The 24,510-nt window shown below is 48.4% G+C and overlaps 1 protein-coding gene across 1 annotated transcript in view; it reads left to right on the forward strand.

Moving 5' to 3' along the window:
- Window positions 1-279: 279 nt before the first annotated feature.
- Window positions 280-24,510, forward strand: part of bckdha (branched chain keto acid dehydrogenase E1 subunit alpha) — a 40,579-nt gene continuing 16,348 nt past the window's right edge. The window contains exons 1-7 of the mRNA XM_067975047.1: window positions 280-438; window positions 5,067-5,243; window positions 6,967-7,053; window positions 7,619-7,727; window positions 9,187-9,348; window positions 14,204-14,410; window positions 16,364-16,505. Coding sequence (XP_067831148.1) covers window positions 316-438; window positions 5,067-5,243; window positions 6,967-7,053; window positions 7,619-7,727; window positions 9,187-9,348; window positions 14,204-14,410; window positions 16,364-16,505 — 1,007 coding nt within the window. The 5' untranslated portion in view covers window positions 280-315. The remainder of the gene's footprint in view (window positions 439-5,066; window positions 5,244-6,966; window positions 7,054-7,618; window positions 7,728-9,186; window positions 9,349-14,203; window positions 14,411-16,363; window positions 16,506-24,510) is intronic.

A 24,510-nucleotide genomic window follows, 5' to 3' on the forward strand; every position in this document is an offset into this window, starting at 1 on the left:
TGTCGCTGACTGACAGCGATTCTCACCAATCAGTCGCAAGCCTCCCTCAGTTTCAGCCAATCAGAGTTATGGGGAGGCGGGTCATAACAACCAGCACGTTACGTTGAGCGAGAAAGCCCCTTTTTATTGGCGACTACTCCATGCCTTTACTAAATAATGCAAATAAAGGATTGTCGCTGCAGTAATTTATTTTTTTAAGATGTTCTAAATGATTTTGTTGTTTGTATTGTGAGGCGGCGGCTTGGTTTTGTCCTGGAATCTGCCTTTGAGGGCGGTGGTAATCGGTGTCAGGCGGCGGGTGGACAGACAGCGACGATGGCGGCGGTTGCCAGGCGGCTGGGCGGCGGATGGAGCGGCCTCAGGAGCCTCGGTCTTGGCCGCATCTCACGGCCTCGTCTCTCCCTCGCCGGCGGGGCGCAGCGTACCCTGACCACCAGTGTAAGTCACTGCCCGCAGCCCGGCCGAGGGAATGCCCCCGAGGCCTGCGGTCCCGGGCCGCCTCCAGCCTACAGCTCATTGGCCCGGAGAGGGGGAGGGAGCCCTGAGGTGACAGGGTGCCTGGACTTTAATATATTTACAATTATAACTTTATTATGTGTTACTAATAGTAAAGATATGAAACAATTAGTAAACACATAGTAAAGATATGAAACAATGTGTTTACTCATTGTTTCATATCTTTACTTATGTATTTACTAATTTTTTCATAACATACTTTTTTAATGTAATATTTATAATATGATTTATAATAATTCTGTGCTTATATATAAATGCGATCAAGAAAATTATTTATAATGGATTATTTCTAGTGGGATTTGAACACATAATCCAGGCTGACACTCCCAGTGCCAGCACTGTCGGAGGTGCAGTGTTTCAGATGAGACATTAAATCAAGGCGCCGTCTTTCCCCCCCGCCGTCCGCCCGCCCCAGGTGGGCGTAAAAGATCCCACGGCACTGTTTCGAAGAAGAGCAGGGGAGTTCTCCTGCTGTCCTGCCTGATTTGTATTCCTCAATCAGTACCGCTAAATCATTATCTGGTCATTTATCTCGTTGCTGTTTATGGGACCTTGCTGTGCGCAAATTGGCTGCCGTGTTTGCCCACAAAACAATAGGGACTACACTTCAAATGTTACTGTGTTACTTTTTTGGCTGCGAAGCACTTTGGGACGTCCTGAGGACGTGAAAGGCACTTTAGAAATTTAAGTTTTTTTCCCCTTTCTTTATTGCTTCATTTATTCATTCTCACAGTTTTGCACATCAGGGAAATGTTAGGAATGACATTAAGATCAGGATTATCTGAAAACCCATCTAACACTTGGACCAGTGGTTACCTGAATTTGCATTTATATAGAACCTTTTCCGACCTCAGGATGTCCCACAGTGCTTTACAGCCAATGAAGTACTTTTGAAGTGTAGTCACTGTTGTAATGCAGGAAATGCAGCAGCCATTTTGCCCACAAACAGCAATGAGATACTGTCCACATAATCTGTTTTTTAGTGATGCTGGTTGAGGGGTAAATATTGGCCAGGAAACCGGGGTGAACTCCCCTGCTCTTCTTTGAATAGAGCTGTGGGATTGTTTACATCCACCTGAAAGGGCAGACGGAGCCTCGGTTTAATGTCTCATCTCAAGGACTCCCTCAGTTCTGCAATGCAGTGTCAGCCTGGATTATGCGGGCAAGTCTTTGGAGTGGGGGTTAAAACCACAATTTTATGACTTGGAGGTGAGAGTGCTACCCGCTGAGCCAAGCCTACATTCAGGAAAGGAATTGGAGCATATAAGGATAGGTTTGTCCTTGAGCAAGGGCAGAGTGGTTAGTGAGATCTCCGATTACCAGGTACAAGTTCACCTCTGATAGTTTGCACCGAGATGGAATTCCCTTTCACTTGAAAGTAAGTTGATCTATTGTTTGTAGTTGTTATTGAGTTACAGATACAGAGGCAGCGTGACTAACTCTGCTGTGAACTGTAAGTGGTTACTGGAATTATCTGCAGTAGATGCATTACTTTTTTTCCACTTTTCTCCGCTCCTTTGCTGAAGGCTGGATGTGATTCCAATCGTGCCGAGAGGCCTCTTACTCAGAAATGGATGTTCTTCATGTATGAGCCGAGACACAGTTGGTAGGCTATTCGACCACGGGAAGCGTCGCAGCCCAGCCTGATCCTGACCTTGCTCCGACACACTCATACAGTGGCTCATTCCCCCCCTCTTCTAACCTGAGGCGATAGAAGCATTCTAACTGCTGCAGCAGTTTTTTTTAAACCACAGACAATCGGGCTTGTCTGGTTTGGTGCTGGAGTGTCTCCCTATCCCACCCTGTTGACTTAGTGTGCTTTGTTTGAATTAGGGGGTGGGGGTGGGGGTGGGGAGTTACAGGAAAGGTGTCTTGCAGTGATAGAGTCTGACTTCTCAGCCCTGTGCTCGCTGACCTCCAGTCCGGCAAAGCTTCGATTTTAAAAACCCCCCATGGCCTCGCCTCGCCTCTCCCTACCTCTGTAACCACCTCCACCCCTACAATCCTTTCTAAACCTCTCCATCTCTCCTCTTTTAAGACGCTGTTCGGCCATGTGACCAAGCTTTTGGTCACATGTCCTAACGTGGCCTGGTGTCAGATTTTGTCTGATAATAATCGCTCCTGTGAAGCACCTTCGGACATTTTACTACCTTAAAAGCAAGTTGTTGTTGAAGTAAGGAATATGCAGGGCCTCTGCAGGAGTCTCAAGCCTCCCCCATTGCTGCTCTGTGCCAGCTTAAAACGTCTGAGAGTATCCCAGGGATACTACCTGCTGCTGATCAGCAGTAACTCATCGCAGGGCTTCTCTTAGACATTTCAGGCTGCCTTAGAACTGAGGTTTGAAGTCTCCTCTTCCCTCCCCCACCCCGGGAAATCTTGTTATAGGACAGGGTTTGAGAGTCAAGGAGTAGATACGATAAATCCAATAATGATCAGTCCTTCACCTCCCTGACTAGCTTAGGGTCAGCTTGGCTCAGTCTGTAGCACTCTTGCCTTTGAGTGAGAAAATATTCTGTTCAAGTCCCACTCCAGAGACTTGAGCACAAAATCTAGGCTGACACTCCCAGTGCAGTATTGAGGGAATGCCGCACTGACGGAGGTGCTGTCCTACCGATGAGACGTTAAACTGGGCGGGGTCCCATCTGCCTGCTTAGGTGGACGTAAAAGATCCCACTGCACTATTCTTCGAAGAAGAGCAGGTGAGATCTCCCCAGTGTCCTGGCCAATATTTACCCTCAATCCTAATCACTAAAAAAACAGATTATCTGTTCCATTATCATTACAACCTTGGTCCATACATGGACAAGAGCTGAATTCCAGAGGTGAGGTGAGAGTGACTGCCCTTGACATCAAGGCAGCATTTGGAGCATCAAGCAGCCCTAATAAAATTGAAGTCAGTGGGAATCGGGGGGGGGGGACTCTCCAGTGGCTGGAGTCACACCTAGCCCTAGCACAAAGGAAGATGGTAGTGGTTGTTGGAGGCCAATCATCTCAGCCCCAGGACATCGCTGCAGGAGTTCCTAGGCCCAACCATCATCAGCTGCTTCATCAATGATCTTCCCTCCATCATATAGTCAGAAGTGGGAATGTTTGCTGATTGCACAGTGTTCAGTTCCACTCGCAATTCCTCAGATAATGAAGCAGTCCGTGCCCGCATGCAGCAAGACCTGGACAACATCCAGGCTTGGGCTGATAAGTGGCAAGTAACATTCATGCCACACAAGTGCCAGGAAATGACCATCTCCCACAAGAAAGAGTCTAACCACCTCCCCTTGACATTTAACGGCATTACCATCGCCGAATCCCCCACCATCAACATCCTGGGGGTCGCCATTGATCAGAAGCTAAATTGGACCAGCCACATAAATACTGTGGCTACAAGAGCAGGTCAGAGGCTGGGTATTCTGCGGCAAGTGACTCACCTCCTAATTCCCCAAAGCGTTCCCACCATCTACAAGGCACAAGTCAGGAGTGTGATGGAATACTCTCCACTTGCCTGGATGAGTGCAGCTCCAACAACACTCAAGAAGCTTGACACCATCCAGGACAAAGCAGCCCGCTTGATTGGCACCCCATCCACCACCTTAAACATTCACTCCCTCCATCACCGGTGAACCGTGGCTGCAGTGTGTTCTATCTACAGGATGCACTGCAGCGACTCGCCAAGGCTTCTTCAACAGCACCTCCCAAACCTGTGACCTCTACCACCTAGAAGGACAAGGGCAGCAGGCGCATGGGAACAACACCACCTACATGTTCCCCTCCAAGTCACACACCATCCCATATATATCGGCCGTTCCTTCATCGTCGCTGGGTCAAAATCCTGGAACTCCCTACCTAACAGCACTGTGGGAGAACCTTCACCACACGGACTGCAGCGGTTCAAGAAGGCGGCTCACCACCACCTTCTCAAGGACAATTAGGGATGGGCAATAAATACTGGCCTTGCCAGTGATGCCCACATCCCATGAATGAATTTTTAAAAAATCATATTGCTGTTTGTGGGACCTTGCTGTGCACAAATTGGCTGCCACGTTTCCGACATTACAACAGTGACTACACTTCAAAAGTACCTCATTGGTTGTAAAGTGCCTGTGGTCCAATATTTATCCAATTCCCTTTTCAAAGGTACTATTGAATCGTCTTTGAGGCAGTGCTTTCCAGGTCATAACAAGTCGCTGCACAAAAACATTTCTCCTCATCTCCCCTCTGGTTCTTTTGCCAATGACTTTCAATCTGTGTCCTCTGGTTACTGACCCTCCTGCCAGTGGAAACAGTTTCTCCTTATTTACTCTATCAAAACCCCTCATAATTGTGAACACCTCTATTAAATCTCTCCTCAACCTCTACTGAATGGAGAACAATCTCCTCTTCTCTCGTCTCTCCACATAACTTAAAGGCCCTCATCCCTGGTATCATTCTGTGTGTGGGGTTGCTGAGCACCTGTAGACATGCTGTAATATTCCCACCTTCACTGGATGAAATGGGTAAATTTAATGCATGTTTTGTATGGAAACATTTTTTACAGTCTTCTCCCTCTTTGTCTCCAGCATGCAGTACACCAGCAGCAGTACACGTCCCTGGATGAGAAGCCCCAGTTCCCAGGAGCCTCCGCAGAGTTTGTGGACAGGCTGGAGTTTATTCAGCCCAACGTCATCTCTGGTATCCCCATTTATCGGGTGATGGACCGACAGGGACAGATCATGAACCCCGATGAAGACCCTAAGGTATGCTGCCTCAGTCTCAGTGTGCACTATCCCCAATCACAGTCGTAACGACTTCAGTGTGGTGCAATTCAGAAGCAAAAAGATTTTCTCGAAGTGGGTTTAAAAAGTCCGGTGGATAAATCCACAGACCTGGTGTTGCCGCTGAGCTGCACGAGCTGAGAAGCTTCCCAAGCTCATTCTCATAACTGGAGCTGTTGGCTGATCTCAGCAGTAAGGATATGACAATCAGCTTCACCATTCCTGGGTTAAGGAGGGTGTTCCTGCTCCTGGTCACCCAGTGATCCTTGTAGGAAAATGTGCCCACGCGAGTAGAAAACAGGCTTAAGCTGCGCCGCGATGCCCCTCCATGGTTAAATAGCCGGTTGGCACACACTCTCTCGGCTCTCGTGTGAAAAATGGCCACTTGTGTGAGGTACCAGAGGGCAGCCCATACCATGGCAGGGAGCCATACACAGGAAGAGTCAACACCTTTTGAAGCAGGGGGAGGGGTAGAGGGTGAGAGACAGTTGGGGAAGGTTATTATATTCATAGTATCATAGTAGGTACAGCACAGGAGGTGGCCATTTGGCCCGTCGTGCCTGTGCCAGCTCTTTGGCAGAGCGATCTAATTAGTCCTACTCCCCAGCTCTTTCCCTCAAGCATTTATCCAATTCCCTTTTGAAAGTAACTATTGAATCTGCCTCTTCCACCCTTTCAGGCAGCTCATTCCAGATCATAACAACTCGTTTTTTTTAAAAAAATCACACCCAGACCATCCCCACTCCTGGTCTCGACACACAGCCCCATTTCACAGGGTCATTCTAAATAGTTGGTATGTGAACGATTAATGTACTGCATTTAAAGTTCCCATACGGCTGCTGGTGAGGTTATGGTGCTCTGGTTGGACTCTAATCCATTTTAATTCAGATAGTGCAGCCTTCCCAGCTTGCCTGTATTGCTGGAATGTTGCTCTGAATGCTTGTAGTTCCCTATTGATCTAATGCGTTGATATGTGTACAGTGAAACCTGTACAAACAGACACCTCCCAAACAAAAACAGACTCCTGCAAAAACAGTCACGCAGCGGTTCAAGATCAAGGCCCATCCCCACCTGCGACGGGCAATAAATGCCGGCCTTGCCAGTGACGCCTGCATTCCGAGACTGAATATTAAAAAAAATCTCGGTGCAAGGCACTGTGTCAAGGGCCAGAGATTCTACTCCTCCGCCACCTCCCCCCTGAAGAGACTTTCCAATCTCAGCCGGGCATTTGGGGGAGACACCAAGTGGAAGCCTGGCATTGCTCCCATAGGATCCCCCAGCACATTTCCAAGAGTCGTATCAGGAGCAACGTCAGGAGAAGAAATGGTTGGAAAATCATGGAATCATAGAATGATACGGCACAGAAGGAGGCCATTCGGCCTATCGTGCCAGCCCTTTGAAAGAGCTATCCAATTAGTCTCACTCCCCTGCTCTTACCCCATAGCCCTGCAAAATATGGTTGAGTTTTTTAAAATAGCTTTCAGTGACATTTTGCTCCCTAAGACCCCATTCAGTTGTGCCCATTGACTGAGTGTGTGTGTGCGCGTCCCTCGAGGGGGCTGTGAACTCTCAGCACAGTAATATTACAGCAGGGCCTTAAATTGCTGTTCTTGCCAGAAGTGTTAGCCTTTCCTTTCATTGACCTGCTCTGCATTTCCACTGTTCGCAGAGTTTTTTCTGTTCATTCTTTCTGCTCTTCCTGCAGTTACCTAAGGACATGGTACTGAAGTTCTATCAGAAGATGACGCTGCTGAACACTATGGATCGCATTTTGTACGAGTCCCAGCGACAGGTAAACGAGAGTGAGAGGAGCAGAGGGTTTACTCCGCCTGCTTCGTCACTGGGGTTCTAATTGTTTTTACCTTGAGCACATAATCTAGGCTGACACTCCCAGTACTGCACTGTCGGAGGTGTGGTTTTTCGGATGAAACGTTAAACCGAGGCCCCGTCTGTTCTCTCAGGTGGACGTAAAAGATCCCATGGCACTATTTTGAAGAAGAGCAGGGGAGTTCACCCTGGTGTCCTAGCCAATTTTTATCCCTCAACCAACACCTAAAAACAAATTATCTGGTCCATTATCACATTGCTGTTTGTGGGACTTTGCTATGTGCAAATTGGCTGCCACATTTCCTACATTACAACTGTGACTACACTTCAGAAAGTACTTCAGTGGCTGTAAAGCGCTTTGGGACGTCCTGAGGCCGTGAGAAGTGATATATAAATGCAAGTCTTTCTTTTTTGGCCAGCATGTGTGATTTGCCTCGATTAAAATCTGACTCGATAAGGCCTGCTCTGCTGCTGTTGTTGTGCTGTTCACAGACAAGTGCCATATTTAGACGCCGTGCCTGTTTTTGCAGGGTCGCATAAGCTTTTATATGACCAACTATGGTGAGGAAGGCACGCACATCGGCAGTGCTGCTGCGCTGGAACCCGATGACCTGGTGTTCGGACAGTACAGGGAAGCAGGTAAGTGAAAGGTGGGAATTATAGTCTGGGTAGCACAGTCCACAGGCAGAACTGATGTGAAGACAGGGCAATGATGTCCTGCCTCCTCGGGCAATGAATCCCTGCTTTCCATTGGGTCCGGACGCAGAAATAACATTGCGGGAGTTCGCCGAGCAGCTAAACCTTTATAAAGTCCCCCAGTTGGGCCTCAGCTGGAGTACTGTGTCCAATTCTGAGCAGCACACTTTAGGAAGGGTGTCAAGGCCTTGGAGAGGGTGCAGAGGAGATTTACTAGAATGACACCAGGGATGAGGGACTTCAGTTATGTGGAGAGACCAGAGAAGCTGGGATTGTTCTCCTTAGAGTAGAGAAGGTTAAGGAGAGATTTAATCGAGGCGTTTGAAATTCTGAACGGTTTTGATAAGAGTAAATAAGGAGAAACTGTTTCCAGTGGCAGGAAGGTCAGTAACCAGAGGACACAGATTTAAAGTAATTGGCAAATAAACCAGGGGGGAGATGAGGAGAATTTTTTTTACGCAGCGAGTTATGATCTGGAATGCACTGCCTGAAAGGGCGGTGGAAGCAGATTTAATAGTAACTTTCAAAAGAGAATTGGATAAATACTTGAAAAGGAAAAATTTGCAGGGCAATGGGGAAAGAGAGGGGGAGTGGGACCAATTGGATAGGTCTTTCAAAGAGGCATGATGGGCCTCCTTTTCTATGCTGTATGATTAGCTTCCCTGGCAGAAGTTGGGAGAGCAGTGCTGGTCAGAGGGTGTATTCCCTCTACCATGCCACAACATAAAGGTGATCCAACAGAACAAATGTACCCCACTGGCTCTGTGGGTGGCAGTGGTAGAGAGCGCACGTCGCCATTGGTTCCTTGAAGCTACGCGGCCATCCAACGTCTCGTGTTTAAAATGGGCCCCTATGGTGAGACTTGCTCACCCCTCCTCCATTCTCTATGTGTACGAGTCACAGATTGCTCACTGGCTACTTTTAGAGATTCATATGTCTGAGTTGTCAGCTTAGCTCATGTGAATCAGAATATTTAAACCCCACTCAGGACCTGAGCACGTAACCCAGGCTGACAGTACAGTACAGAGTGAGTGCTGCACTGTCGGAGATTTTGCCCTTTGGATGGGACGTTAACCAACCTGTTCCGGTGGTTCAGATGATTGTAAAAGATCCCATGGCACTGTTCAAAGGAAGAGCAGAGAGTTCTCCCAGCATCTTGGCCAATATTCCTCCCTCAACTAACACCACCAAAAACAATGGATTATCTCGTCATTCATCTCATTTGCTGTTTGTGGGATCTTGCTGTGCACGCCTCGGCTGCCACGTAACAACAGTGATTGCACTTCAAAAAGTAATTTATTGGGATGGGCTACTCTTCATGGCAATCTGAGAGCAGTGATGAGACATTGCATAACTGGCAGTTCTCTTTCTGTAACCTGTTTGTATTTTCCCTCCTTTGTAGGCGTCCTTATGTATCGTGGTTTCCCTCTGGAGCTCTTCATGGCACAGTGCTACGCGAGTGCCAATGACGTGGGCAAGGGGCGTCAGATGCCTGTTCACTACGGCAGCAAGGATCTCCGTTTCGTTACAATCTCATCTCCCTTGGCGACACAAATACCCCAGGGTAAGGATTTACATACTCTTCTCCCCCTCCTTCACTCTCCTATCCTTCCTTCACTCTTCTTCCCCAACTCCCTCCACTTCACTCTCCTCCCCCCTCCTTGCCCCTCCGACAACTCCCCACTTCAAACTCTCCCTTCCTCCGACTCTATCCTTTTAGTGCACTCCCCCTCCCTTCGCCCCACTATGGACACCTAAGGTGCTTCTAGAACTCCCTGCTGAAGCTCCTCTGCGTTTCCACCCCCCTCAATGCCTGTGCGACCCTCCTTAAAACCCACCACTTTGACTACGCTTTTGGTCACCCCGTCTAATATGGCTCCATTTATTTCTGATTATGCCTCTGTGCAACACCTTGGGATATTTTCTGCATTAAATGCGCTGTATAAATACAATTTGTTGTTTTTCTCTTTCCTTCCCTTCCCGCCCCTCCTCCTTCTCCCTCCTCCTCCTCCTCTCTCTCCCACCTCCTTCTCCGCCTCCTCCTCTCTCTCTCCCTCCTCCTCCTCCTCCTCCTCCTCCTCCTCCTCTCTCTCCCTCCTCCTCCTCCTGCTCTCTCCCTCCTTCACAGTAAATGAAGAGGTAGTTGAGACACTGGATGGGCTAAAAATTGATAGAGGAGATATTAGAAAGGCTGGCTGTACTTAAAGTAGATAGGTCACCCTGTCCGGATGGGATGCATCCTAGGTTGCTGAGGGAAGTAAGGGTTGCAGAGGTGCTGGCCATAATCTTCCAATCCTCCTTAGATGTGGTTCCAGAGGACTGGAGAATTGCAAATGTTCCAGCTTTGTTCAAAAAAGGTTGTAAGGATAAACCCAGCAACTACAGGCCAGTCATTTTAATCTTGGTAGTGGGGAAACTTTTAGAAACAATAATCCAGGACAAAATTAACAGTCACTTGGACAAGTGTGGATTAATAAAGGAAAGACAGCACGGATTTGTTAAAGGCAAATCATGTTTAATTAACTTGATAGAGTTTTTTGATGAGGTAACAGAGAGGGTAGATGAGGGCAATGCGGTTGATGTGGTGTATACGGACTTCCAAAAGGCGTTTGATAAAGTGCCACATAATAGGTTTGTCATCATAGTTGAAGCCCATGGAATAAAAGGGGCAGTGGCAGCATCGATACAAAATTGGCTAAGTGACAGGAAACAGAGTAGTGGTGAACGGTTGTTTTTCAGACTGGAGGGAGGTGTACAGTGGTGTTCCCCAGGGGTCGGTACTAGGACCACTGCTTTATTTGATATATATTAATGACTTGGACTTGGGTGTACAGGGCACAATTTCAAAATTTGCAGATGACACAAAACTTGGAAGGGTAGTGAACAGTGAGGAGGATAGTGATAGACTTCAAGAGGACACAGACAGGCTGGTGGAATGGGCGGACACATGGCAGATGAAATTTAACGCAGAAAGTTGTGAAAGTAGGAAGAACAAGGAGAGGCAATATAAACTAAAGGGCACAGTTCTAAAAGGGGTACAGGAACAGAGAGATCTGGGGCACAAATCGTTGAAGGTGGCAGGGCAGTTTGAGAAAGCAGTTAAAAAAGCATACGGGATCCTGGGCTTTATAAATAGAGGCATAGAGTGCAAAAGCAAGAAGGTTTTGATGAACCCTTATAAAGGACTGGCTCAGCCACAACTGGAGTATTGTGTCCACTTCTGGGCTCCGCATTTTAGGAAGGATGTGAAGGCCTTAGAGAGAGTGCAGAAGAGATTTACTAGAATGATTCCAGGGATGAGGGACTTTAGTTACATGGATAGACTGGAGAAGCTGGGGTTGTTCTCCTTAGAGCAGAGAAGGTTGAGAGGAGATTTGATGGAGGTATTCAAAATCATGAAGGGTTTAGACAGAGTAGATAGAGAGAAACTGTTCCCATTGTCGGAAGAGTCAAGAACCAGAGGGCATAGATTTAAGGTGTTTGGCAAGTTATTATGATCTGGAATGCACTGCCCGAGGAGGTGGAGGAGGCAGATTCAATCATGGCTTTCAAAAGGGAACTGGATAAGTACTTGAAGGAAAAAAATTATCATAGCTACAGGGATAGGGCAGGGGAGTGGGACTAGCTGGATTGCTCTAGTAGAGAGCCGCCATGGACTCGACGGACCGAATGGTCTCCTTCCATGCTGTAACCATTCTATAATTCCATGATTCCTCCTCCCTCCTCACTCCTCCCTCCTCCTCCTCTCCCTCCTCCTCCTCCTCCTCTCTCTCTCCCCCCTCCTCCTCTCTCTCTCCCACCTCCTCCTCTCTCTCTCCCCCCTCCTCCTCTCTCTCTCCCCCTCCTCCTCTCTCTCTCCCCCCTCCTCCTCTCTCTCTCCCCCCTCCTCCTCTCTCTCTCCCCCCTCCTCCTCTCTCTCTCCCCCCTCCTCCTCTCTCTCTCCCCCCTCCTCCTCTCTCTCTCCCCCCTCCTCCTCTCTCTCTCTCCCCCCTCCTCCTCTCTCTCTCTCCCCCCTCCTCCTCTCTCTCTCTCGCCCCTCCTCCTCTCTCTCTCTCCCCCCCTCCTCCTCTCTCTCTCTCCCCCCTCCTCCTCTCTCTCTCTCCCCCCTCCTCCTCTCTCTCTCTCCCCCCTCCTCCTCTCTCTCTCTCCCCCCTCCTCCTCTCTCTCTCTCCCCCCTCCTCCTCTCTCTCTCTCCCCCCTCCTCCTCTCTCTCTCTCCCCCCTCCTCCTCTCTCTCTCTCCCCCCTCCTCCTCTCTCTCTCTCCCCCCTCCTCCTCTCTCTCTCTCCCCCCTCCTCCTCTCTCTCTCTCCCCCCTCCTCCTCTCTCTCTCTCCCCCCTCCTCCTCTCTCTCTCTCCCCCCTCCTCCTCTCTCTCTCTCCCCCCTCCTCCTCTCTCTCTCTCCCCCCTCCTCCTCTCTCTCTCTCCCCCCCTCCTCTCTCTCTCTCCCCCCCCTCCTCTCTCTCTCTCCCCCCCCTCCTCTCTCTCTCTCCCCCCCCTCCTCTCTCTCTCTCCCCCCTCCTCCTCTCTCTCTCTCCCCCCTCCTCCTCTCTCTCTCTCCCCCCTCCTCCTCTCTCTCTCTCCCCCCTCCTCCTCTCTCTCTCTCCCCCCTCCTCCTCTCTCTCTCTCCCCCCTCCTCCTCTCTCTCTCTCCCCCCTCCTCCTCTCTCTCTCTCCCCCCCCTCCTCCTCTCTCTCTCTCCCCCCTCCTCCTCTCTCTCTCTCCCCCCTCCTCCTCTCTCTCTCCCCCCCCCCCTCCTCCTCTCTCTCCCTCCCCCCTCCTCCTCTCTCTCTCTCCCCCCTCCTCCTCTCTCTCTCTCCCCCCTCCTCCTCTCTCTCTCTCCCCCCTCCTCCTCTCTCTCTCTCCCCCCTCCTCCTCTCTCTCTCTCCCCCCTCCTCCTCTCTCTCTCTCCCCCCTCCTCCTCTCTCTCTCTCCCCCCTCCTCCTCTCTCTCTCTCCCCCCTCCTCCTCTCTCTCTCTCCCCCCTCCTCCTCTCTCTCTCTCCCCCCTCCTCCTCTCTCTCTCTCCCCCCTCCTCCTCTCTCTCTCTCCCCCCTCCTCCTCTCTCTCTCTCCCCCCTCCTCCTCTCTCTCTCTCCCCCCTCCTCCTCTCTCTCTCTCCCCCCTCCTCCTCCTCCTTCTCTTCTCCTCCTCTCTCCCCCTCCTCCTCCTCTCTCCCCCTCCTCCTCCTCTCTCCCCCTCCTCCTCCTCTCTCCCCCTCCTCCTCCTCTCTCCCCCTCCTCCTCCTCTCTCTCCCTCCTCCTCCTCCTCTCTCTCCCTCCTCCTCCTCCTCTCTCTCCCTCCTCCTCCTCCTCCTCCTCCTCTCCCTCCTCCTCCTCCTCCTCCTCCTCTCTCTCCCTCCTCCTCCACCTCCTCCTCTCTCCCTCCTCCTCCTCCTCCTCCTCCTCGCTCCCTCCTCCTCCTCCTCCTCGCTCCCTCCTCCTCCTCCTCCTCGCTCCCTCCTCCTCCTCCTCCTCTCTCCCTCCCTCCTCCTCCTCTCTCTGCCTCCTGCTCTCGCCCCCTCCTCCACCTCACCCTCTCGCCCCCTCCTCCGCCTCACCCTCTCGCCCCCCCTCCGCCTCGCCTCCTCCTCCGCCTCGCCTCCTCCTCCGCCTCGCCTCCTCCTCCGCCTCGCCCCCTCCTCCGCCTCGCCCCTCTCCTCCGCCTCGCCCCTCTCCTCACCCACTTCTGTTTCTGCCCCACCAACGTTCCTCCCTGGCCTCCCCCGTGGCCTGATCCTCGGGCACAAGCTGATTTTGGTGTCTCATCCAAGGGGCCTGCCTTTGTGTGTGAAGTTGGACAGTGAGAGTGGAAAGTAAAATTGGGCAGGGTGTAAAATGGGCGACCGATCTAATGCCGTCAGTTTCCCCCCCTGCGGGTTAGGTTAAAATTACCCCCTTGGTTCTCCCCACGCTTTCTTATTGGAACAAATTTTTTACTGGCGTTTGGCCACTAGATGCCAGTAGAGCTTTTAAGTTACAAACCAGAAGCTGCTAAGTGGGCTGCAGAACGTCTACCCCACCACCCAGAGTACAGCGCCCCCTCTTTCTCTTCTCCCTCCTCTCCCCTCCTCCCTCCCCCACCCCCGCCAGGGTGTATCCTCAGCCAGCCCGACACACTCATACTCTATATCTTGTGTTGGTGAGGGCGACACACTGCCTTTGTAAATCTATTTTCTCTCCATTCTGCAGTTGGATTTGCCTGTGCCATGCCCCCTTCCTGCTCCCTAGGGCCGTGCTAGTGCTGTTGTACACAGGGGGGCCCACAGAAAGCCAGCCCAAGGGGTGATTGATCCACCCGCACTGATGTCGTTCCCTCCCTCCACTTAATGGCACAGTCAGTTCCCCCCCCACCCCACCCCATTTGAATTTTTGGTCTGAGCCATGCAATGAATTCTCTGACACACTGCCTGCTTTCTGCTTCCAGCTGTTGGGGCTGCATACGCCTACAAAATTGGCCAGGAGGACCGTGCGGTCATCTGCTACTTCGGAGAGGGTGCTGCAAGTGAAGGGGACGCTCACGCTGGTTTTAATTTTTCAGCCACCCTAGAATGTCCCATCATATTCTTCTGCAGGAACAATGGCTACGCAATCTCAACGCCAACACACGAGCAGTACAGAGGAGATGGTATCGGTAGGTATTGGGAGCGCAGTACAGGGGCGATGGTATTGGGAGCGCAGTACAGGGGCGATGGTATTGGGAGCGCGGTACAGGGGCGATGGTATTGGGAGCATGGTACAGGGGCGATGGCATTGGGAGCGTGGTACAGGGGCGATGGTATTGGGAGCGCAGTACAGGGGCGATGGTATTGGGAGCGCGGTACAGGGGCGATGGTATTGGGAGCGTGGTACAGGGGCGATGGCATTGGGAGCGCAGTAGAGGGGCGATGGTATTGGGAGCGCAGTAGAGGGGCGATGGTATTGGGAGCGCAGTAGAGGGGCGATGGTATTGGGAGCGCAGTAGAGGGGCGATGGTATTGGGAGCGCAGTAGAGGGGCGATGGTATTGGGAGCGCAGTAGAGGGGCGATGGTATTGGGAGCGCAGTAGAGGGGCGATGGTATTGGTAGGTTTTGGGCGCGCAGTACAGGGGCGATGGTATCGGTAGGTTTTGGGAGCACAGTACAGGGGTGATGATACTGGGAACGCAGTACAGGGGCGATGGTATTGGTAGGTTTTGGGCGCGCAGTACAGGGGTGATGGTATTGGTAGGTTTTGGGAGCGCAGTACAGGGGTGATGATACTGGGAACGCAGTACAGGGGCGATGGTATTGGTAGGTTTTGGGAGCACAGTACAGGGGCGACGGTATTGGTAGGTTTTGGGAGCACAGTACAGGGGCGATGATATTTGGAGCCCAGGGCAGAGGAGATGGTATTGGGAGCACAGTACAGGGGTGATGGGTGCGCAGTACAGAGGCGATGGTATAGGGTGCGCAATATAGGGGCGACGGTATAGGGAGCGTAGTACAGGGGCAATGACATCGGGAGCGCAGTACAGGGGCGATGGTTTCGGTAGGTATTGGGAGCACAGTGCATAGGAGATGATATCGGTAGGTTTTGGGAGTTCTGTACAGGGGCGATGGTATTGGGAGCGCAGTGCAAAGGAGATGGTATTGGGAGCATAGTACAGGGGTGATGGGTGCGCAGTACAGAGGCGATGGTATAGGGTGCGCAGTATAGGGGTGACGGTATAGGGAGCGCAGTACAGGGGCAATGGTATTGGGAGTTTAATACGGGGCGATGGTATCGGGAGTGCAGTACAGGGATGATGGTAGCAGTAGGTATTGGGAGCACAGTACAGGGGTGATGGTGTCGTTAGGTATTGGGAGCGCAGTACAGGGGCGATGGTATTGGGAGGTATGGGGAGTGCAGTACAGGAGCGATGATATGGGGAACGCAGTACAGGGGCGATGGTATCGGTAGGTGTTGGGAGCACAGTACAGGGGCGATGGTATTGGGAGCGCAGTACAGGGGCGATCTTATCTGTAGGTATTGGGAGTGCAGTACAGAGGCGATGCTATTGGGAGGTATGGGGAGTGCAGTACAGGAGCGATGATATGGGGAACGCAGTACAGGGGCGATGGTATCGGTAGGTGTTGGGAGCGCAGTACAGGGGCGATGGTATTGGGAGCGCAGCACAGGGGCGATGGTATTGGGAGCACTGAGTTTTTCAATAGGTTATTTCCTGTAGAATAAAGAAACCAGCATGGAGATAAAAAGAAAGACAGACTGAGAGTGCTGGAAATATGAAGTTAACTGGGAAATACACAGAGGGTCAGTCAGTATCTGAAAAGAAAATGACATGTTCACATTTCAGGGGAGAAAAGAATAAATTGTGTGAGTTGCTTGAAGAATCAAAAGCCTCGATCTTCACCTTCCCCGCCGGGCGGGGGTGGGGCGGGCGCCCATTTTACGTCTCGCCCGATTTTAAGCTCGTATTGAAGTCGGTGAAGTGTAAATGGGGCGTCCGACCAGACCTGTTCCTACCAGGTTGGGTAAGTTAAAATCGGGGCTAAACCATTAGAACAGATCATCTGGATCCCTCGGGGGCCGACTGCATTGTTTAATGCCTTCTCTCTGTCCCAACAGCTGCCAGAGGCCCCGGTTATGGGATAATATCGATCAGAGTGGATGGGAATGATGTGTTTGCTGTTTATAACGCTACCAAAGAGGCACGACGCAGAGCAGTGGCAGAAAACCAGCCCTTCCTCATTGAGGCCATGACGTACAGGTACCTACACAGGAGGCTGACGTACATAATGTCTGTTAATGAATCTAGTTAGCAGACGCTACTAACTTTACTTAACAGGTCCCACTGACTGATTACTGGCTAGACCCACCCCCCCACTGGCTGGGCTAATTACAGCCCTATAACTAAGACAGGACCACCAAGGGGAGTCTTTGGTGGCCGTTGAAAGGGATTCTGTTACTGCGGGTTCCAGTCAACCCTGAATTGATCCATTTCACAAGATTAGTTGAAGTGAAGAGGATTTTTCAGCCCATTTGGCCTTATTCTCCTAGAATACCAACCCTACTGTCTCCCCATTACAGCATCTGGCTGTTACTTGAATGAGACAGAGGAGGGGACCAGAGGGACACTCAGAGGTGGGGTGAAACACGGGGACTGTCAGAGAGGGGGTGAAACACGGGGACTGTCAGAGAGGGGGTGAAACACGGGGACTGTCAGAGAGGGGGTGAAACACAGACAGGGATAGTGCTACATAAATGCAAGTTGTTCCTTTTTATATAGTGCCTTTTACAACCTCCAGACGCCTCAAAGCATTTCACAGCCGATAAATTATTTTTGAAGTACAGTCACTGTTGTAATGTAGGAAACGCAGCAGCCAATTTGCGCAAAGCAAGGTTCCACAAGGAGCAATAAAATAAATTACCAAATAATCTGATCTGATGGTGTTGGTTGAAGGATAAATGTTGGCTAGGACACCGGGGAGAACTCCCCTGCTCTTCTTCGAAATAGTGCCGTGGAATCTTTTATGTCCACCTGAGAGGGCAGACGGGGCCTTGATTTAATGTCTCATCTCAAAGGCGGCACCTCCGACAGTGCAGCACTCCCTCAGTACCGCATGAGGTGTCAGCCTGGATTATGTGCAGAATTCCTGGAGTGGGGCTTGAACCCATGACCTTCTGAGTCAGAGGTGAGAGCGCTACCCACTGAGCCCTGGCTGACTGTAATGGGGGTCATTGTCCAGAGAGAGAGATAGTGAATGTTCAGCCGCAGCCAGGTAAATATCCTTCCATCAACCAACAGCGGCAGCGACTGCAGGTTTGATAGCGGTGGCACTTTAACGGAGAGCTGCAAATTCAGAGAGATTGGAGTGAACGAGAGTGGAGAAACGAATTGAAGTATCTGCCGTCTCTTTTATCCCCTCCCCTGCCTTCCCTTTTTTTTTCTCTTATAAAAGAGGCTTGTTTATCTTTCAGTTTTCAGTTCTGAGGAGTCCGCACCCAAAAGGTTGGCTGGCTTCTCTTTACAGATGCCGACAGACCTGCTCATAATTTCAACACTTCATGTTTTTCTAACAAGGAAGTGAGGTTGAATTTGAGGTTAAACAAGACATTGTTTAGGCCGCAGTTGGAGTATTGCATGCAGGTCTGGGCACCACAATGTGGCAGGATATTAGAGCCAAGGAAAGGGAACAGCAAAGATTCACTAGAATGACTATAGTTATGAAGAAAGGCTTGAAAAATTGGGGCTTCTCCACTTGAACAGTGAAGTTTAAGCAAACTTAATAAAATTATGAAAGCTTTTGAGAGGATTAATAGTGAAATATTGTTCCAACTGGTTGGTAAATTGGTAACAAGGTGGGGGTAGTTGGAAGAAATGTTTTCACACTCCGGGTTTTTAGAAAATGCAAGTTGCTATTGAGGTACAGACGGTAACAATTCAATAAGTATTTGAAAAGGAAGAATATAGGCAAAAGGTTAGGGAAAATGAAATTAGAGTGCACTGTTCCTGAGCTAGCATAGGCATGATGGGCTGAATGGCCTTCTCCTTTTGCTGTTATTTCTATGAAGGAGAGATAGAACCACAGAGACAGAAAGAGAGAAACACAGCAGAGAGAGAGAGAGAGAACAAAAGGGATAAAGCGAGAGAATCAAAGATACGCAGAGACAGAGAAAACAAAAGAGAGAGAGAACCGCAGATAGAGAGAGAGAACCGCAGATAGAGAGAGAGAACCGCAGATAGAGAGAGAGAACCGCAGATACAGAGAGAGAGAGAGAGAGAGAGAGAGAGAGAAAGAAAGCCAAAGAAAAACACGGACAGAGAGAGAGCCAACAATAAAGAGGGAGAACCACAGATAATGACAGAGTGTAATAGAGAGAATTAATATATTTAATATATTACAGATGTGAGGGTGTCACTCACAAAATGAGGGCAAATTGGAGGGTCTTTGTCATGTTTTGGGATTTCTGACCACCTCGCCACAGAGGACCTTGGTATAATATGTTAAAAATGCTGTCGGTGAGCTAATCTTGGCTTTCAGGCCAGCAGGATTGTGCCATATATATTAAGATATAGACAGAGTGTCTGAACCAATGTGCTTAAAACAATGACACCGTAATATTCTAATGATCATTCACACTTATTGCTGCTGCAACTATTCATTCGAACTCAGTAGGAGTCATTGCTAAGCTAGGCTCATTAATTCTGCTGTTGGATACGGAGCAGAGTGCAGTCACTTTGACTGAAAGCTGACACGGTGTCAGTTTGACTTGAGAAGAAATAGCAGACTGCTGGGGAAGGAGGTTCTGCCCTAGGCTGGAGGCCAAAATGGAGGGTTTCAGTTTTTTATAGCCAGTAGATAAGTCATCCGGTCCGGATGGGATGCATCCTAGGTTGCTGAGGGAAATAAGGATGGAAATTGCGGAGGTACTGGCCATAATCTTCCAAACATCCGTAGATACGAGGGTGGTGCCAGAGGACTGGAGAATTGCAAATGTTGCACCCTTGTTCAAAAAAGGGTGTAAGGATAAACCCAGCAACTATAGGCCAGTCAGTTTAACCTCAATGGTGGGGAAACTTTTAGAAACAATAATCCGGGACAGAATTAACAGTCACTTGGATGAGGGTGGATTGATTAGGGAAAGCCAGCACGAATATGTTAAAGGCAAATAATATTTAACTAACCTGATAGAGTTTTTTGATGAGGTAACAGAGAGGGTAGATGAGGGCAATGCAGTTGATGTGTATATGGACTTTCAAATGGCATTTGATAAAGTGTTGCACGATAGGCTTATCATCAAGACTGCGGCCCATGGAATAAAAGGGGAAGTAGTAACGTGGATACAGAATTGGCTAAGGGACAGGAAACAGAGAGTAATGGTGAACAGTTGTTTTTTGGACTGGAGGGAGGTGTACAGTGGTGTTCTCCAGGGGTCAGTGCTGGGACCACTGCTTTTCTTCATATATATTAATGACTTGGACTTGGGTATACAGGGCACAATTTCAAAATTTGCAGATGACCACAAAACTTGGAAGGGTAGTAAACAGTGAGGAGGATAGTGATCGACTTCAAGAGGATATAGACAGGCTGGTGGCATGGGCGGATACGTGGCAGAAGAAATTTAACACAGAAAAATGCAAAGTGATACATTCCGGAAGCAAGAACGAGGAGAGGCAATATAAACGAGAAGGCACAATTCTAAAAGGGGTACAGGAACAGAGAGATCTGGGGGTATATGTGCACAAATTGTTGAAGGTGGTAGGGCAGGTTGAGAAAGCAGTTAAAAAAACACATGGGAGCCTGGGCTTTATAAAGAGGCATAGAGTCATGATGAATCTTTATGAAACACTGGTTCGGCCACAACTGAATATTGTGTCCAATTCTGGGCACCGCACTTCAGGAAAGATGTGAAGGTCTTAGAGAAGGTGCAGAAGAGATTTACTGGTTTAAATTAGAGTGGCAGGGGGATGAGCACCTGAGCGGGGAGGCAGAAGAGAGTAAAGTTGAAAGCAGCAAGAGAGGGTAGGACCCAAGGGAAATTTACAATACAAATTGTACAAATAGTTGTTCAAGAACAAGTGAAAGGGAAAAGCGTATAGCAGCAGAAAGAGAGTGTACTTTAGGCACTACAGATAAAGTGAAAACTAGAAGGTGTAAAGCGATTAACCCAGCATCAAAGCTGAAGGTCAGGCTAGGGTGTGTGGCCCAACTAAGAGTTCTATATACAAATGCACGGAGTATAAGGAATAAATTAAATGAACTACAGGCACAAATTTAAATTGGAGGGTATGACATGATAGCTATTACTGAGACATGGCTGCAAGATGGTCAGGATTGGGAACTAATTATACCAGGTTATAAGGTCTACAGGAGAGATAGGGAAAATGGAAGAGGGGGAGGAGTAGCCTTTGTGATTAGAGATGAAATCACTTCAATGATAAAGGAGGATATAACGAGAGGTAAGCAGACAACAGAGACCTTATGGGTTGAATTGAGAAATAGGAAAGGATCTAAGACTATAGTGGGAGTTGTGTATAGGACTCCTGGCAACAGCTCTGAAGTGCTGGATTGTATAAATGCAGAGATTAGACAAGCATCTAACAAAGGCATAGTGGTCTTAATGGGGGACTTTAACCTTCACATAGATTGGGAAAAGCAGACTAGCAACTGTCAGAAAGGTAATGAATTTCTTGAGTGTGTCCGGGATAGTTTTCTACAGCAGTATGTCCTAGAGGCAACAAGGGGGCAAGCCATACTAGATTTAGTAATGAGTAATGAACCAGATTTAGTTAACAGCTTAACTGTGCGTGAACATCTATCCAATAGCGATCATAACATGATCGAGTTCAAGGGAAAAAAGTGAATCAACCACTAAGATTCTAGACTTGGGTAAGGCCAACTTCAATGGGATGAGACAGACTGTCCACAGTAAACTGGGCAAATCTGTTAATGGGTAAAACGACTGATGATCAGTGGGAAATGTTTAAGGAAATATTTAACGTGATACAGAACCGGTTTATACCCCTGAGGGGCAAGAACTCTACTTGCCAAAAAAAACAGCTATGGACAACTTAGGAGGTAAGGGACAGTATAAGACATAAGGAAAGGGCATACAAAAAGGCAAAAAATGGCACAGATCCTGGCGAATGGGAAAGATACAAAGATCAACAAAGGGTCACAAACAGATAGTAAAAGCTACAAAAAGAGAATATGAAAAGATACTTGCAAGGGATATCAAAACCAATAAGAAGAACTTTTATAGTTATATTAGGAAAAAGAGGGTGGGCAGGAGCAGTGTTGGCCCCTTAAAAACTGAAAGTGGGGATATTGTCATTGACAATGGGGAAATGGCAGACATGTTGAATAATTACTTTGCGTCAGTATTTACAGTAGAAAAAGAGGATAGCATGCCGGAAATCCTAAGAAAATTAATATTGAATCGGGGACAGCGACTCAATAAAATTAACATAAGTAAAACAACAGTAATGAAGAAAATAATAGCACTAAAGAGTGACAAATCCCCAGGACCCGATGGTTTCCATCCCAGGATTTTAAAGGAAGTAGGTGAGCAGATTGCAGATGCCTTAACTATAATCTTTCAAAGTTCTCTAGATTCAGGAACCATCCCTCTAGATTGGAAAATTGCACTTGTCACTCTGCTTTTTAAGAAAGGAGAGAGAGGGAAACCAGGGAATTATAGACCAGTTAGCCTAACATCTGTTGTGGGGAAAATGCTGGAGTCTATAATTAAGGATAGGGTGACTGAACACCTTGAAAATTTTCAGTTAATCAGAGAGGGCCAGCATGGATTTGTGAAAGGTAGGTCGTGCCTGACAACCCTGATTGAATTTTTTGAAGAGGTGACTAAAGTAGTTGACAGAGGAATGTCAATGGATGTTATTTATATGGACTTCCAGAAGTTATTTGATAAAGTCCCACATAAGAGACTGTTAGCTAAGATAGAAGCCCATGGAATCGAGGGAAAAGTATGGACTTGGTTAGGAAGTTGGCTGAGCGAAACCCAACAGAGAGTAGGGATAATGGGTAGGTACTTACGTTGGCAGGATGTGACTCGTGGAGTCCCGCATGGATCTGTCTTGGGGCCTCAATTATTCACAATATTTATTAACGACTTAGATGAAGGCATAGAAAGTCTCATATCTAAGTTGCCGATGACAAAGATTGGTGACATTGTAAGCAGTGTAGGTGAAAACATAAAATTACAAAGGGATATTGATAGATTAGGTGAATGGGCAAAACTGTGGCAAATGGAATTCAATGTAGACAAATGTGAGGTCATCCATTTTGGACCAAAAAAGGATATAACAGGGTACTTTCTAAATGGTAAAAAGTTAAAAACAGTGGATGTCCAAAGGGACTTAGGGGTTCAGGTACATAGATCATTGAAGTGTCATGAACAGGTGCAGAAAATAATCAATAAGACTTTATATCTAGAGGATTAGAGTACAAGGGGGCAGAAGTTATGCTGCAGCTATACAAAACCCTGATTAGACCGCACCTGGAGTACTGTGAGCAGTTCTGGGCACCGCACCTTCGGACGGACATATTGGCCTTGGAATGCAGCGTAGGTTTACTAGAATGATACCCGGACTTCAAGGGTTAAGTTACGAGGAGAGATTACACAAATTGGGGTTGTATTCTCTAGAGTTTAGATGGTTACGGAGTGATCTGATCGAAGTTTATAAGATATTAAGGGGAACAGATAGGGTGGATAGAGAGAAACTATTTCCGCTGGTTGGGGATTCTAGGAGTAGGGGGCACAGTCTAAAAATTAGAGCCAGACCTTTCAGGAGTGAGATTCGAAAACACTTCTACACACAAAGGGTGGTAGAAGTTTGGAACTCTCTTCCGCAAATGGCAATTGATGCTAGCTCAATTGCTAATTTTAAATCTGAGATAGATAGCTTTTTGCCAACCAAAGGTATTAAGGGATATGGGCCAAAGGCAGGTATATGGAGTTAGATCACAGATCAGCCATGATCTTATCAAATGGCGGAGCGGGCTCGAGGGGCTGAATGGCCTACTCCTGTTCCTATATTCCTATGAATGATTCCAGGGATTGGTTACGTGGATAGACTGGAGAAGCTGGAACAGAGGAGGTAGAGAGGAGATTTGACAAAGGTATTCAAAATCATGAAGGATCTAGACAGAGTAGATAGAGAGAAATTGTTCCCATTAACGGACGGGTCAAGAACCATAGGACATAGATTTAAGATGATTGGTAAAAGAACCAAAGATGATATGAGGAAAACATTTTTACACAGCGAGTGGTTACGATTTGGAATGCATTGCCCGAGGGGGTGGTGGAGGCAGATTCAATCGTGGCCTTAAAAGGGAACTGGATAAGTAGTGAAAGAAAAAAATTTGCATGGCTACGGGGATAGGGCGGGGGAGTGGAAGTAGCTGGATTGCTCATGCATAGAACCGGCACAGACTTGATGGGCCGAATAACCTCCTTCCGTGCTGTAACCTTTCTATGATTCTAGTTGTAGAGAAAGTCTGATCATTCTGAAAATGCGAGTAAGATAGTCCCCATTATTTGAGTTCCTTATTTTGTTTACGTACAGGAATTGGAACTTTGCATAAAGCACCATAACAGTTCACATCTGGCCTCGCGTCTCACCAAGCCTATGCTCAGTCTGCCTTCACAAACACTGAAGAAGCAGAGCGTGTCGGATACAAATATCCAGAACAGATCACAAGGACATACTGTTGTTACATCCCTGGGTTGTATAACAGAAAATGCTGGAGAAGCTCAGCAAGTGAGGCAGCATCTATGAAGAAAGGATCAGAGTTAACGTTTCAGGTCAATTTACAGAGCCAGGGAAAAGCGATAGGGTGGAGGGCAAGAGTGATTAAATGACCAAAGGAATGATGGTGCAAGGCAAAAGGGGGGTGGTAATGGTACAATAAAGAAACAAAAGATGGGTCTAGAGGAGGTGTAAATGGCAACAGCAGAACCATAACCAGCACCTGCTGTCTGAGAAAGTGGGAGCAGTGGTTATTGAAATTAGTGTTGAATGCGGAAGGTTGTAAAGTGCCTAATCGAAAGATGAGATGCTGTTCCTCGAGCTTCTGTTGAGCTTCATTGGAACAGTGTAGGAGGCCGAGGACGGAGAGGTCATTAAATTTAAAATCCATTTCCTCAGCAATAAATCTCTCCCTGGCCTTGCCCCACTCTATCTCTAACCCACACAAAAAACACTCCATTCCTCTGACTTTAGCCTTCTCCTTTCACCCACCCTGGGT

This window comes from Heptranchias perlo, chromosome 41 (assembly GCF_035084215.1).
Source record: "Heptranchias perlo isolate sHepPer1 chromosome 41, sHepPer1.hap1, whole genome shotgun sequence".
NCBI lineage: Eukaryota > Metazoa > Chordata > Chondrichthyes > Hexanchiformes > Hexanchidae > Heptranchias > Heptranchias perlo.